At 37.8% G+C, this 16,705-nt stretch overlaps 1 protein-coding gene across 2 annotated transcripts in view; it reads right to left on the bottom strand.

Moving 5' to 3' along the window:
- BRCA2 (BRCA2 DNA repair associated) overlaps nucleotides 1–16,705 on the bottom strand; it is a 60,932-nt gene that overhangs the window by 16,691 nt on the left and 27,536 nt on the right. For both annotated transcript variants that reach the window (XM_043576498.1, XM_043576509.1), the window contains exons 14-21: nucleotides 13,327–13,760; nucleotides 12,696–12,877; nucleotides 11,208–11,395; nucleotides 7,436–7,606; nucleotides 6,578–6,932; nucleotides 2,945–3,100; nucleotides 2,697–2,841; nucleotides 778–899 (exon numbers count right to left, since the gene is read on the bottom strand). In XM_043576498.1, the coding sequence (XP_043432433.1) occupies nucleotides 778–899; nucleotides 2,697–2,841; nucleotides 2,945–3,100; nucleotides 6,578–6,932; nucleotides 7,436–7,606; nucleotides 11,208–11,395; nucleotides 12,696–12,877; nucleotides 13,327–13,760 (1,753 nt within the window). The remainder of the gene's footprint in view (nucleotides 1–777; nucleotides 900–2,696; nucleotides 2,842–2,944; nucleotides 3,101–6,577; nucleotides 6,933–7,435; nucleotides 7,607–11,207; nucleotides 11,396–12,695; nucleotides 12,878–13,326; nucleotides 13,761–16,705) is intronic.

Genomic DNA, 16,705 nt, shown 5'->3' with positions numbered 1-16,705 from the left:
AAAACTTAGGAGGCAGCTTACCTTAATAAATGATGTTCTGATGATAGTAACTAACATTGATAATGGAACTTTATAACAGTACATTTTTGCATTTATTATCTAATTTGATCCCCAACTTATTTTATGCCCATTTTATAGCTATTTTATGCCCAGTTGTCTAATAAATGGCATAGCCGTGAATCTAACACAATTTAGTGCTTCTGACACTTTTCCACCAAAATATTCTTAGAGGATTATCAAATAAACTCTAGGTAGGATCTGAGAAGCAGGTGAGAACATGGCAACTGAGACACTGCTTTGAAGATACTTGTTTTATCTGAAAAGTAAACAAGTTTTGCCTGTATTTGAAGCCATGTTTATTTAATACATAAAATTATTTAAAGGGTGCTTGGGTGGCTCAGTTGGTGAAGCGTTCGACTTCAGCTCAGGTCATGACCTCACAGTTCGTGAGTTGGAGCCCCCACGTCGGGCTCTGTGCTGACAGCTCAGAGCCTGGAGCCTGCTTCACATCCCGTGTCTCCCTCTCTCTATCCCTCCTCCGCCACTCTCAAAAATAAATAGACGTTAAAAAAATTATTTAATCCCTCTGTCCTCCATTTGGTATAGAACTGAAATGCACTGGTTTGGCACATCACTGAGCACTCCAGAGATGCACACATCATCTTTGAGAAACACCAATTCAATACACCACTCCTGTAATGGCCAGAAGACCGACGGCAGCTTCCCACCTTAAAGGATTAAGGTTAAGACTCGCTGTGTGCCCTCTTACTCTCTCACCTCAAGGGAAGCCGGGTCTGGTGCGTTCTTCACTGCTTCATAAAGCTCTGCACCATCTTGCAGAGCACAGACCTGCTGTCTTGTTAATGCACGTAATGGTACACATCGTTTCGTTACATTTTCTAGGAATAAAGCATCACTAATTAGCTGACCCACAAATTTTTAAGAACACTGAAAATTGGAGAAATAAGCAAAAAGTACCCAAAGAAGGGAGGCTAAAAAGCAAAACACAATTTATCTGCCACAAGTTTTCTAGGAAAATGTGAAACTAGTGTACTCACGCCTGGTTTAAAAAATTGTCACACAGAGAGTTTAGAGTCAAATTTGTAAATTAAGTAAATGGTTTCATGACTCATTTAATCATGAAAACAGCGTGAGCTGGTGAATCAAAAATGAACAGTTCAACTTTTCCACAGATTTATATAGAAAATGAAGTTGAAAATCATGAAAAAATGCAGAACATAAAATTTTCAGCCATAAAAATAGATAAAAAAACAAATTATCATGTCCTTTATGTAAAAAATACTATGATATATTAAAATTGATGCCAGGGAAACAAGATCTAGCTCCAGATGTAATAACATGACAACCAACAACCACAACAACAAAAATGCAAAAGTTATATAAAGTAGATAAGGACAATGAAGAAAGAAAATGATGAATAGCTTAGGGAAAATAATTGTTTTTTGAGTGTTTATCTTTCTTGTGTTTCGATATATATGACATATAACAATGTGTAAATTTAAGGCTTATGTGTTGTTTTGATGTAATTATATAGTTAATATGATTGCCATTGTATTGATATTTACCACAGCACAGTAGTACAATACTGTCTATATTCATTACACTGTGCATTGGATCACCACAGTTTATTTACTGCTCATTGTTAAGTTTTATCCTTAAACACCATCAGTTTTACCCCCCTACCCCCTCATTCCCTGGTAACCACCATTTTACTATAGTTTTGTAAGTCTGACTTTGTTATATTCCACATATAAGCGGTACCATACAGTATTTGTCTGAGGTAAAAGAATTTGGCGGTTTCTTCCCTTGTTGCTATTGTTTCTCTAGGGCCAAAAAAGGGGCACTATAAATATTTTGGTACTGAAGCTTAAGAGGAAGTTTACTTAAGACTACTGAAAAGTGAGGAGCGCCTGGGCGGCCCAGTCAGTTAAGCTTCTGACTTTGGCTCAGGTCATGATCTCACGGTTTGTGGGTTCAAGCTCTGTGTCAGGCTCTGTGCTGACAGCTCAGAGCCTGGAGTCTGCTTCAGATTCTGTGTCTCCCTCTCTCTATCCCTCCCCTGCTCATGCTCTATTTCTCTCTGCTTCTCAAAAATAAATAAACGTTAAAAATTTTTTTTGTAACAAAAACAAGACTTCTGAAAAGGGCTGTGGTTATATAATGTTTTATTGCCTAAGACAATTACAAGTATCTAAAAGCTCAGTGTGTTGAATAATGAGGTGATAATTTGGGGTCAGTTCAATGTTTATCTGTATATCTAGGTAATACTTTTATTTTTATTTTTTAAGTTTATTTATTTATTATTTGAGAGAGTGTACACACACACAAGCATGCAGGGGAGGGGCAGACAGAGAGGGAGAGAGAGAATCCCAAGCAAGGTCCATGGTGTCAGCATAGAGCCCCTCACGGGGTTTGAAGCCACAAACTGTGAGATCATGACCTGAGCCAAAACCAAGAGTTGGACGCTTAACTGACTGAACCACCCAGGTGCCCCTATGTAGTATTTTTTAAAAAAACTTAAAAAGTCAGATCTAGAATAGGAAAAAGAAGTCTATTACTCAAAGACAATTCACCCAATTACAAAAGTTAAATCAGAGAAGTCTCTAAAACGTCTAATTAAAAGAAAACAAAACTTGTCCTATTTAAAACAACTTATAGTATACAACCCATCTTACCGTCATGCTTTTCAAATTCTGCTTGAATTTTATTGAATAAGATTTCTAGTTTCTTTTGTTGGGCCTCTGCATATTTTGTCGCCTCCCTTTCTTCCTCTCTTTCATTGCGAAATATGCATAATCCAGATGGAGTCTTCTCCATCCACTGTAATGATGTGTGAAACAAAAGTACATGGTAGGAAGGGATCATTCAAATTAATTGTCCCCCCAAAAAGAAATACATAGTGAACGTCAAAAATGTACCATACCTGTATGGGGTATGTTCTTTGAATCACTACATCAACACAACCAACGTTTCCTCCATCACTAAAAAGTGATGACAAGGGGAGAGGGAAAGGTCTAGGATCAGGAAAGAATCCAAGTTTGGCATACCAGCAAGCAGGCCGAGTACTATTCGCAGATATCTGGACAAATTAATGGACAAATCAACTTCTAAGTTTATATCCAACTCTATTTCAGATTTTATAACATTTTCATTAATTCTTTCATTCATTCAAACATATTCACTTTTAAAAGTCCCATGAAGAAAAGACAGTACAAAAATTATACAAAAGTGAAAACGCTTTCAAAATATAGTCTCTCAAAAAATTGTTTATGCTGTTATAGTCTTAATCTAAATATTAGTATTAGAAAATTAATAAAAGAGACTCCAAATCAAACATGATGGATTAAAATGTACTTATTTACCTAGGTTCCCTCAAAAATCCTACAAGGATAAAGAGAACTGGAGACAGGAGGACAATGGATGAGACACTGGCAAAATTTTGGAAGCTAAAAGCCTACTGGACACCTGGTGGTAAGTAATGAAGCAGCCTGAGAAATGTTAATAAAAATAGCAAACATTCATAAAACACTTATCATGGTGCCTGGATAGTGTTAAGTACCTTATGTCTATTAACAGTTAATCCTTACAACAATCCTTACTCCCATTCCATACTCCTGTTTCATTCTTATTCTCATTTTACAGATGACAAAACTGAAGTATAACCTGCCCAACATTACTCAGCTGGCAAACTTGTATGGAGGCAATATGGAAGAAAATAATTTAGGGAAATCACTTAGAATTTGGAGGCAACCAAATTCTGGAGGTACCTCTGGAGGAAGGAGCGTGAGGTGCAGCCGAAAACAGAAAGAATGGTTGAGATTTTGTATAAAGATAGTTAAGACCTCAGATTTCATTTCCTAACCCGAGCAGCCCGGTGACTGTCCTTCTCTCACACCAAGAAGAACCCAGGACAATTTACTTTCTTGACAAGCTGAATTATACATATCCTGGGCTCTGGAACACAAGGCAGAGACAGCTGGGGTGAGGGTGAGATTCTATACTGAAAACAAAAAATACAATGAAAATCCTTATGCTGAAAATGAGTCTATTGGTTTTCTTATTCTGTTCAGCTCTCAGACCAGTGACTGATATTTGAGGGTCTCCTAATGAAAACACAAGCCCTGTCTTATCACACTACAAGTTGACAAAGCCCACCTCACACAGAGCTTCTGATCAGCTCATTAGTGCCCCACTCTTGAAGAGGAAAGAACAGCTAACAATTACCAGTTGAAGGAATTCTCCAACATGAGACCCAAACAAACGAAAAAGAGACATTATAGGGGAAAAAAATGCAGTGAGCAGAAAAAACTAAGATAAAACACAATATTACTAGCTTGAGAAACATGAGAAGATGTTGGATCTATGAAACAAGAATGGGATGTAATAAAAAAAGAAACATTCAGGGAATAATGAAGGGCTCTTGAAAATGGAAAATTATGCCTGCCAATAGGCACAAATTCACTTTAGGGATTAGAAAATTAGAACTAGAAAGTAGGAGGAACAAAGACAATAAAATAGAATATAGGAGAAAAGATGAGAAAAATCAGAAGACCAATCAGAGAGACCTACTGCCCAAATATTAGTTCAGGAAAATTGGTAAGGAAAAAATGGAGGAGGAAGAAATTATCAAAGAACTACTTCAAGAAAATTTCCTAGAACTCAATGATTGTACCCAAATGATGATTTTAAAAGACAGGCCAATACCAAAGTACCTTACTGTGAAATTTCCAGATACTGCAGACAAATGATCTTCAAACAGATCTTAGAAACAGATAATATAGTGAAGGACTGAGAGTAAGAATAGCACAGAACTGAGCAGAAACTATACCAGAAGCAAGAAGATAATAGAGAAAATGTCTTCAAAATTCTGAAGAAGCTATTTCCAATTCAAATTCTATATTCAGTCATCTTACAATAAGATCAAAGAAAAAGCTACATGCTCCCTCTGTGAAGAAGTCTGTGGGGGTTGGTTATGTGCCCTCAGAGCTAGAGAATAAATCCATATAGATGTGATATCCAGAAAACAGGGCTTTCAACACAGAAAGAAGTAAAAATAATTTCCAGGATGGTAACAGGTCAGAATACATAGAAGATAACCACTTCAGAATGAAAGAGTGTAAAGAGGTCCCAGAGGTCTCCAAGAAAAAGAAATGGAATTGATAAAGGTATTGTAACAGACTGATATGGTTTTTAATTATGTCTCTTGTATGGGCATGAGTTGGTGATAAGGACACAAAGTTAAAAATACACACATGCACACACAACAGCAAGACAGTTAACTCCAGGAAAGCAGTAGGTTGTATAGAAAATGTAGTTAGTATATTACATGCTGAGCTGCAAAAATATTTTTCAGTCATTATAAACAGTGAATAGAGACTTCACTCCTCAACCTCAGAGCAGGAAGCTAATAGTTAATGTCTAAACAGAAGGAGAAAAGACGACATCACAATATAAAGAAAAGAAAGTGCCAAAGGGATTCAAAGTCATTGCCTTTGGGGAGCACTGAATGGAGGTTAGGCAGGATGGCATCAATGACTGCTTCGTGGTGGGGGGGGGTGGTGGTGGTCATAAGCCTTATGTTATGAGTTTTGAAATTATGCACATGCACTGATTTGATATAAACAAAACACTGAAAGCCACTGCAACTTTGATATCCTAAACAACAGAAGCCTGTTTCAGCTTGATTTCTAAAAGCAACACAATGACAAAGTATCTCTTTACCTTAAAAATGTTTAAGTCACTTATAAAATGACTTCCAGAATACAACAGAAGTAAACTATTTATAAGATTATCTCATAAGTGAATCTGTGCAATATTAGTAATTTCTCATATCAGTATTGTAGACTATTCAATATGACAAAGTCCTATTGTGTAGGCTAAAGTTTACATGGAGATGAAAGATATGGTTTATGTTTTTTTTTTATTTTTAAGTTTACTTATTTTGAGAGAGAGTGAGAGTGAGTGTGTGCAGGGGAGGGGCAGAGAGAGAGACAGGGAGAGACAGAATCCCAAACAGGCTCCAAGTTGTGAGCACAGAGCCCAATGTGGGTCTCAAAGCCACAAACTGTGAGATCGTGACTTGAGTGGAAACCAAGAGTCGGATGCTTAACTGACTGAGCCAACCCGGTGCTCCAGAAGCGTACATTTTATTATTATATATTTAAGAATCACTGAAACCAAATTCTCTAATCACACTGGAATATAGGTCTAATGGAGTAATCAGGGTGGAAGCAGAGCAGTACTATGAGAACAAGATGGCACCAAGGGCTATAGGTACCCATAGCACAAAATCAAATCTGGTACATATTTGTACATAGGTACATATTTGCTCCTGCATTATTTTAGCTTGATAAATATCTCTGGATTTCCCAAAAACAGCAGAAAAAAGTTTAACAGTCTCAGAAATTTGCCACTTATATTAAGATTATCAGTACGTTTTCAAGAAATGGAGCATCTTTAACAGGCATAATTTTAAAATTTAGAATGTAAAACCTCCCTAGAATGTAACTGAATCAGTTACTGATTTTTACCAAGAGTGTGCATTAATTTAATTTACCTTTAACATAAGAGATTCTGGGGCTTCGAGTGGTGTGCAGGCATCGGGGGAGCCCGCCAGTTCTGCTCCATGAATAATGATCTTATGACCCACGGTCAGTCTGCCCTTCTTCACGAGAGCTAAGAGGGGAGGATCTAGCTGGGCCTTAATGGCATACCATCCATCTGTAAGCTCAACAATGCCCACATTTTTGGTACCCACACCACTAGTTTTACTGCCGGAAGTTTCAGATAGATCTGTGCTTGATGAAATTGTTTCAGAAATGCAGAGAACAAGTGTTTTTGCAGCGGTATCATCCCTTTCCATGATCTTTTTTATAGCTGATCTTTTGCTTCTATCAATTTCCATATCGTATCTAAAAATAAAAGTAAAAATGAATATTTTAGGAATTTTGAGTCTGGATTTTTATTTTTAAAAAGTCACCGAATGGAGAATAAAAATTAAGTATCTTAACTGAAGAACTATTGAGACAGAATTTAAAATTTGACAGCCAGCAATACAGTAAGTTTTATACTGTTAAAATATGAATTAAATATTAAAATGCCCCAAATGCAAAAATGCTTTATTAGCAATCCCAAATAAAGGATCAAATTAGTAATTCATAATCTTTTCATATGCCAAGAGTTTAAGGGGGAGGGGTGGGGGAAGAGGGAAGGGAGATGCATGAATGTGTGATTTCTCCTAAGGGGACGGGAGCGTGACAAGAGAACTACCGTGTACAAGTGAGAACAGCAGTGTGGGATGGCGACTGTCACTGACAAGCGATCATGTACCTCTATGACCTAGAAGTCACGGACTGCACAGAAGTCTGAACCTGATCACAGTATGTGACTGGGTAACATAATGCATTATACTTGCCTGTATTTTAGTTGAAGCAACACCCTTTCTGGGCTTAGGCATCTATTAGCAAATTCCTTAGGAAAGGCAAATTCCATAGCTGCCAGTTTCCATATAATCCATCTGTAGTGATTATAGACCCAAATTCTAGAAATGAGGTTTGGATCCACACCTGGGGTGTCACACAGAGCCCTGAACAAATAAAGGTAGAACAATATAAAAAAAACCCCAAAAAACAAAAAACCACATAAGATGATACTGAATTCAATAACCATGACTATTCTTTGCACAAATACTAACGCTAATGTACAAAATCATTCAATAAGTTTTTGAGTTAGTGTATAGTAAGTAATACAGTGTAGACAGTGATTTAACATGTATCAAAATATACTAATAAAATTTACTTTGCATATTAGTCAATACAATAATTTCAACTGGAAATGAGACCCATAATTTAAAATAATTCTATTTTAGATCATTTTTCTTCAAAGAGATTGTTTTTAGAAATCATCTAAGAATATCCTTCTCTAGCCCAGGTGCTTTTTAAAGATCTTCCTCTCTCTGCTCAACTCTCTAACCTTTCTTCCTTTCTTATTCCCACTTTGAGTACTAGGGAAACAAGTAATGAAGAAAACTTCCAGAAGCTTCCACTCCCACACCAGCATCTGGATCCTTACACTTCACCATCTCCTGCCATTTGTATACTAGCTCCCACCTTTTCTTGCCTCGTCAAGGACATTGATCCAGGAAATGCCTCCTCTCTTCCCCTGATAGGGAGATTTCTTTCTTTTCTACTGAACAATTTCTATCAGTTTAAAAAAAAACAGTTTTTTTCTACCTTAAACACAACAAAACTAACACCCTTTGCTCCTCCTTCCTTCTCCAGATACTGCCTCTTTCAATTTACTCAATTATTTTCATTAAGACTAATAGTGACCTCTACATAGATAAATCCACGGTCAATTCTCAGTCCTCATCTTCCTTTACTTAGCAGTAACTGACACCTGGTCATTCTTGATTCCCTGAAGCTCTGTCCTCACTTGGCTTGCAACACACCACAGTCTTTGGCATTTATTTCTAACTTTCGGGTTGCTCTTTCTCGGTCTTTCTTTTATGGCTTTAAAGTTCCATCTATATGCTGACAACTATGAAATTGATGTCTTTTGCTCATACTTCGCCTATAAACTCCAGACTTTCATATCCAACTACCTACTCAACATCTCCACTTGGATGTCTACTAATATCCCAAGCTTCAAATGTCTCAACTGGATACCCCATTTCTTTTCCATCTTTGCTCTTCTCAATTCTCAGGACATGATAACTGCACCCTTCCAGCTTCCGGTGCTAAAATCTTTGGAGCTATTTTTCCTTTGTTTCTCTCACTTTCCTCAACCAATCCGTGAGCAAATCCTGATGGTGCCAACCTTCAAAACATACCCAGAATCCAGCTGCTTTCCACCAACTCCACCGCTACCTCCTTCGCCCAACTAGCCACATCTCACCTGGATCACCTCAATAGTTTCCTAAGTGGTCTGTCTGTTTCCAGCATTGTCCTTCCCTAATCTAATTAATCTAATCCCCACAAACAGCCAGAGTCATCCTTTCAAAATTAAAGCAGATCATGTCATCCCTCTGCTTTAAACATTCTTATGATTTACTCAGGGCAAAAAGGGTTACTCAGAGTTAAAGCCAAGATTTTTACCAAGGTTTATAAGGCCCCATCTCTCTATTTCATCTGTTACTACTCCTCTCCTGCCCATTCTACTCCAGCTACACTCACTTTCCTCCTGTTCCTCAAATAAGCAGATCTTGCTTACAGCCAACGATGCTTTCCTCACATGGTCTTATGCTCATTCCCTTGACCTCCTTCAGGACACTGATTAAATGTCTGAGACTCAGTGAAGCCTCTTAACTACTTAGCCTATTTTATTTTTATTAAAAAAAAGTTTCTGTTTCATTTTATTTTATTCTTAGAGAGTGAAAGAGTGCATGAATGGGGAGGCATAGGGAGGGAGAGGGAGAGAGAGAAAATGAATCTTAAATAATCTCCACGCGCAGTGCAGAGCCTGACATGGGGCTCAATCCCATGACTCTGGGATCATGACCTGAGCCAAAATCAAAGGTCAGACACTCAACTGACTGAGCCACCCATGCGCCTCTTAGCCTATTCTAAAATTACACCTTTCTTCACCTGATTCTTTCTATACCCTTTCCAGCTTTATCTTCATAGTATTCATCACCTCCTAATATACTACACAATTTACTTATTTCTTTTTAAAATTTTCTCTCCCCACTCCAGATCCCTCTACTATAATGTAGAACTTATTAGGGCAGAGATTTTGTTTTCTTTTATTATTCTGAATACCCAGAAGAGTTATCTGGTACACAGTAGGTCCTTGATAAATATTTGTTGGATGACCAAAAAAGACAACTTGAGCTCCAACAGTCAATGTTATGAACCATGTTCTTCTGATTACAGGGTAATTACTCTTAACCACTATACTATGTAGCTTCCTTAATACAAGAAAATAATGTAACTATTTATTATACTTTTCCAACTAGAATCGATAACAGATATCTATGGGAGATAAGAGCAAGATGTAAATAAAATTCCTGTCTTAATATACTCCAAAAACATAACACAAGTTTAAGGAAAAAATGTTTTACCACTTTACGCAAACTATGTATTTCGGAAAGATATACAGAGATTAAAAAAAAAAAAATAAGAGCATTAGAGAAAGGATTCTCATCTCTTGCCATTGGCATGGTAAGGCATCCTTGATAGCAAAAATTGTAAATTATCTTTGTATAAACATTAGAAACATAAGAGGTTACATAGTTTTTAAATTGCTGATGTTGGGGCGCCTGGGTGGCTTAGTCGGTTAAGCATCCAACTTCGGCTCAGGTCGTGATCTCACAGTTTGTGGGATCGAGCCCCGTGTCAGGCTTTGTGCTGACAGCATAGAGCCTGGAGCCTGCTTTGAATTCTGTGTCTCCCTCTCTCTCTGCCCACCCCCTCCCCAACTCACACTCTTTCTCTCCCAAAAATAAATAAACATTAAAAAAAGTATTTAAATTATTGATGTTTTAGGGCAGTAAAATTTACCAGTTACTTGGTATTACTGATACTTGAGCATCTCTGCTTAACTTCTAGTATTTATATTTTGTATTTGTTAAAATACACAATGAAAGAGAATATGATGTGTGTGTGTGTGCGTGCGTGTGTGCGTGCGTGTGTGTGTGTGTGTGTGTGTGTGTCTGTCTGTCTATGGTAAGGCTCATTCAAACTTTTCTTATCAGTCTTTATTTTATAAATGCATATGAAAAATGTCCCAATTTAAGAAAAACCAATTCATTAAATCCTAAGGACAAACCATAATTCACTTTTCAAAATATTACAACAGAATGTCAGTTGAACCACAATGTACTTAAAATAATTCACTGTAGGGGCGCCTGGGTGGCGCAGTCGGTTAAGCGTCCGACTTCAGCCAGGTCACGATCTCGCGGTCCGGGAGTTCGAGCCCCGCATCGGGCTCTGGGCTGATGGCTCAGAGCCTGGAGCCTGTTTCCGATTCTGTGTCTCTCTCTCTCTCTGCCCCTCCCCCGTTCATGCTCTGTCTCTCTCTGTCCCAAAAATAAATAAACGTTGAAAAAAAAAAAATTAAAAAAAAAATAATTCACTGAATACAAATTTGACTTCTAGCCAACTTGTTAAGTTTCAGAGAGGTAAGGGAAAAAAAGAGGTATGGTGGAATACAGAAAAGTTAACACAATCTCTTTTTGCATAGAGTACCTATAAAATTCTTCTTTTCCAGCTTTTCCATCATTGGAGGGTATGAGCCATCCACCGTCAGCCAACTGTATTCCCTCTTTAGCCCACTGGACTTCCTTCCCAAAATAATCCTGAGTGTGAAACTGAAAAGACTCTGCATTTTTGCTGTTGATTTTTACACAATGTTTGGAAACGCCATACATATATAACTGCACAAGATAAATGATAGAAACATTTGATAATGAATGAAAAACAAAAAAAAACAAGTTTCATAGAATAAAAACAATTATAGGAAACTAAAATCGAATTTACCAAAGTTTTTCATTTAAATATTACAATATTCACCATCAAAATACTGAACTTAGTTACTAAGAGCTAAACATTTTAATGTAATATAAACGACTCCTATATTCAAGAGTCTCCCGTACCTTTTTCATTCCCCTTGTGTATATGCCTCCTGCTACAGCTGCCACAGGAGGTCATTCTGGATATAAAAAAGTAACTTAATATTTTATAAAACCTCTTAAGTCAAAAAATTCAGAAGGAAAAAGACAGTGAAAAGTTTAAGTATTTTTGGGCATCTGACCTCAGGAGGTCAGATTTGTATCCAGGCCTGGCCTCCATTCACCCAGCATGTCTCAGCCCAAAGTATCTCTTCCTTTGTACAGACTTGACTCTGGAGTCCCACTCCTTGCTTTGAACTGTAGCTGGTAGAAGAGAGCTTCCTAGGTAAGTGACTCTGGGGGCACCTGCTGAACCCTGTGCTTCAGCCTCTCCTCTGCAAATGATGGACAAAAATAACAGTAGCTCTCCTTTAGACACTTGGGAAGATTAAGGGAGATGTAACCAACGCAGGCCCAGTGCTTAGGAGAGTGGCTAGAGCATAAAAACTACTCGATAAATATTACTTTTTAATATTATCAATGTTATATTCACTTCTCCATTGCCTAAAATTGCAAGTAGATAGCACTGGCTTAATAAGAATCCTCTTTTAAAAATGCCAATAGCTCGGGGCACCTGGGTGGCTCACTCGGTTAAGTGTCCGACTTCAGCTCAGGTCATGATCTCACGGCTCGTGAGTTCAAGCCCCACGTCGGGCTCTGTGCTGACAGCTCATTGCCTGGAGCCTGCTTCGGAGTCTGTGTCTCCGTCTGTCTCTGCCCCTTTGCTGCTTGCACTCTGTCTCTCTTTCTTCCTCAAAAATAAGCATTAAAAAAAAATTTTTAAAATGTCAATAGCTCTTAATGGATTCAAGGCTATGGGTTATTCACACTTTAAATTTGAAGAGGGAAGAGAAACAGCAATTTTGGAGCACAGATCACTTTAGTGGGATAAGGCAGCAGAGAGGGAGGCTGCCACTGTAGGCAGATTAGGAAACAAAATGATTTCATTTATCCATACCCACATTCATTTGTTCCTTCTTTGAGCAAAACGGTTTGGAGATACTAGTTAATAACATGAAATTATACTTGACTATAAAAGTTAGCAGCATTGCAGACAGAAGCGTACCTGTTTATGAGAACACGCAGAGGGAACTCGGCCTTCTACGGCTACTCTCAGAGAGATTCTAGGCACAGTGGATGTTTTTGCAAGAAACAGACTACCTGGCTGTGGAAAAATATGCTGCTTTTGTTTCTCTTTAATTCGCATATCCTGTGTATCTCTGGCATTCTGAAGACTTGCAATTAAATCTATTAAAGAACAAATTAGCAAAAAATAAGCTTAAATATAAAATCTAAAAAGCACAACCTTTGTTTTACAAAGTCGTATGCATCAATTTCCTCTAATTTTAAATCTTTAGGGATAAGCAAAGTTTCATCTTGTAAACAATAGATTATTTTTATTTCAAATTTGGAAGAAACTTAAAGCCTGTTAAATATATATTTTCCACTATTAGCAGTCTTAGATCATGTGTCTAATTGCTTTTTTAATAAGAAAGTCCACAAGTAGTTACTTTGAAAGAAAGCATTAGAATACTTAGAATCTAATCTTTGGACTTAGGAAGAATCTAAAGCATTAAAAAGGTCCTGAAATTATTATAATCACCAGAAAAGGGGTCAGATTCTCCAGGCATTATTAAAATATGAGAAACATCTAACTGGAAGGCAAAAATACGTCAACACAAATTTTCATACAATACCTAAAGGTTCTTTTTCGCACTTCGTGAATACCATAGTTGCTGCTTGATTGGAGTTATTTTTGTTAAGCTGATGAATTTCACTGTTATTAATATTATTTTTACTATCACCAGAACTATGTTCATCTATGTTGTTTGGTTTTTGTTTGTTTTCTTCCACATGAGTATTCTTGCTAATGTGCTGTTCATCTTGGTGAAAATGTGATTTAGTTTTAAAAGGTGGGACAAAGACTTTCACTGGTTTGCTTGGAGTAATCGAATGTCCCCTTTTTTCATTTCTTGTGGCAGGAACTGTACAAAATGGCTGCCCTGAAATGGATACATTGCTTGAAGATTTTTCTAAAGCCAGGTGTTCATAAAAATGAGATTTAGACAAAAATTTTTGACCAGGCGCAGTGAAATTTGGATTCTGTATTTCTTGCCGTTTCTTAGTTGTGCTACAATGAGGAAAAAGTATTTGATTATTTGCCAATAAATGTACACACATGGAAAGGTTTTAGAATATATACATATATATACGTATTTTTTTGTAAACCTCAACTGCCATATGGCAATCTTATTCTGGCAACTGTTTTGCATTTCATCATGGTTGCCATCCAAAACCATACCACACTTTTCAAGTCTGTAACTATTTTTTCACACACTGACTTCCAGCCTTTGAGTTTACCACTTACTTCACATAACAGAAAAGCCTGTCAAACATGGATTTTCTGTCTCCTCCAATTCTAGCCCTGTACTCCTTATTACCTCCTTTACCGGAGAAATATCTGTCCATCCTCCTGTCAGGCCTAGCACCTTCACCTGTACTCTTGACCCCATCTAATAACTCAGTCTCCTCAGGAGCTCCACTCTTTCAATTATTATTCTACTTCCTTCCTGTCTCTTTCTACCACTTGTTTATACTGGTTTTTTGTTTTTTTTTTTTTTAGTGCTCCTTTCATTTAGCCAGAAAGACTTGTACATTCTTGAAATGCTTTTTTCTCAGACTTCTCTCCCCTTCAAGCTAATACTCCTTGTGACCTTAATGGCCAACCTTCCTAAACAGGTAATCTAAACTAGCTATCTTTATCTATTCAACTTCTACTCATTGAACTCTCATTTCTCCCACTCCTCTACAGAAATTGTCCTCAACCAAGTTGCTAATGACCTTCCAAGTGCCTACAATACATATGTACATACATACACACACACACACACAGTTTCACAAGTAAACTCACTCTACTTGACCTTCGACAGATGATTTTTTTCCTTCTTAAAATTCTCACCTCTAATATCTACACCACCACTGTCTGTTTCTTTATTGTTTTCCTCTTTCTGACTCTTAAAAAAATTCCCATCTCTAAAGTTGGGTTTCTTCCCTAGACATTTTCCCTGGGTGATTGAATCATTTTCCTTGCTCAAATTATCATCTAACAATAAAAATATTAATCTGTATCTTCATGCTTGACTTCCCCCCTAGGTGTTATTCCTGCACCTTTAACTTTATACAGCACGACATATCTCTACCTTGATGTTCCACACTCATCTCAAACTCAACACATCCAAGACTAAATTTATCACCTTCTCTAGCATACATGTTCTTCCCAATGTTTGCTATCTTGTTGAAAACTGCGTACTTCCTTTTACCCAATCCTGAACTCCTAGAGATTGAAGTTACCCTGGAACTCATTTAGTTCTTCAGTCATCTAACCATCAAATATTTAATGAGTTCCTTCTATGTGTGCCAGGCACTGTTTTGGCTGGAGGATATAGTGGGAACAAAACAAAATCATAGAGTTTATATTCTAGTGGAGGGAAACATACAAATAAATATGTCAGTTGGTATTAAATACTATAGAGAAGATTAAAAGCACAGTAAGGGGGACAGGGAGTGTCCAGCAAAAGAAATAATATTCTAAAAAGGCTGGTAAGAAAGACATTATTGATAAGGTGACATTTGTAAAGAGCCCTGAAGGAAGAGAGAAAGAAAGCCATGCAGGTATTTGGGAGAGGTGCTGCAGGGCTGCAGGCAGAGTGCAAATCACATGCCGGGCTATGCCTAAGTATACCTGGAGCAGAGTGAGCAGGGACAGTCAGTAGGTGGGGTTGGAAATAAAGCAAGAAGGCTGGATCACAGAGAACCCGTACACCCTCGTAGGGCTTCCCAATTATACTCAGATGGGAAGTCACGGGCTAGTTTTTGAGTAAAGAAACGACACACTCTATCCTCTGGTCTGAGTGTATTTTGAAAGCAGAGTTGTTAGACTTTTATAGGAAAGCAGATTAGGGTAAGCTGTGAAGCTCTTAAGTTTGAGATATCTATTAGTCACCCAAATAAAAATGTCAAGGAGGTAACTAGATGAATGCATATGTTGTTCAGGGAAGAAATCTGGGCTAACGATATTAATTTTGGAGCCATCAGTAAATAGAGGGTATATAAAGTCATGACAGTGGATGAGACAGTGATGAAGGAAGAATGTCAGGAAGAGAAGCCATCTGGAAGTGAACCATGAGGGAATTTAACACTTAGTGATTTAAGGGAAGAACAAAAGAGAAAGAATGGCCACTGGGAAGGAGAAGTAAGAGAGTGGTCCCAGGAGTTGAAGAAAGTGTGAAGAAGAGTGATTAACTATGCAAATGCTAGGTTAACAGGAGGGCAGAGAGGTGACAAGATTCAACAACTGCTGGGTAACCAGTAATCTTGATAAGGAGTAGTGCCCGGTGATCAGAGAGTACGGTAGGTTCAGGAGATGAGGGAGAGAGATAAGTAGAGAACATGAGTGGAGACCATTCTGATGAGTTGTGCTTTAAGGGGCTAAAGAAACAGACTGGTGGGATTAGAGGAATCAAGAAAGGTGTTTCTTGCTAAGACAGAGACTTACAGCAATTACCTCCCTGATGGGACTAAGCCACTGGAGAGGAAGACAGGTATCAATGCAGGAGAGGGGCAATTGCTGGACTGATTTCCCTCAGTAGATGACTGAGAGATCCCGTGCAGAAGAATAAATGCAACTTCTACTCCAAAACTTATTTTCATTTATCTTGTACTCCCTTGTTTTTAAATATTAAGAGTCCTGTGAAAATGAGGCATTTGCTTTGTAGGTCATGTCTAAGATGTCTACTTGAATATAAGTGGAGATACTCTGACACTCCCAGTTACCCACTATCTGGCCAAATCTTTTTTTCTTTTTTTATGTTTGTTTGTTTGTTTAGAAAGTGTGTGTCTGTGAGCAGGGGGAAAGGGGCACAGAGAGAGAGAAAATTTTAAGCAGGTTCCATGCTCACCATGAGCCCGATGCGGGGCTTAATCCTACGACCTAAGCTGAAATCAAGAGTTGGGGGCTCAACCAACTGAGCCACCCAGGCGCCCCTGGTCAAATCTTCTTGAATCTCAATCTTTCGC

The sequence above is a fragment of the Prionailurus bengalensis genome, chromosome A1 (assembly GCF_016509475.1).
Source record: "Prionailurus bengalensis isolate Pbe53 chromosome A1, Fcat_Pben_1.1_paternal_pri, whole genome shotgun sequence".
In the NCBI taxonomy this organism is placed as follows: domain Eukaryota; kingdom Metazoa; phylum Chordata; class Mammalia; order Carnivora; family Felidae; genus Prionailurus; species Prionailurus bengalensis.
The sequence above is the reverse complement of the archived record's forward strand: the minus strand, read 5'-3'. Positions and strand labels throughout refer to the sequence as shown.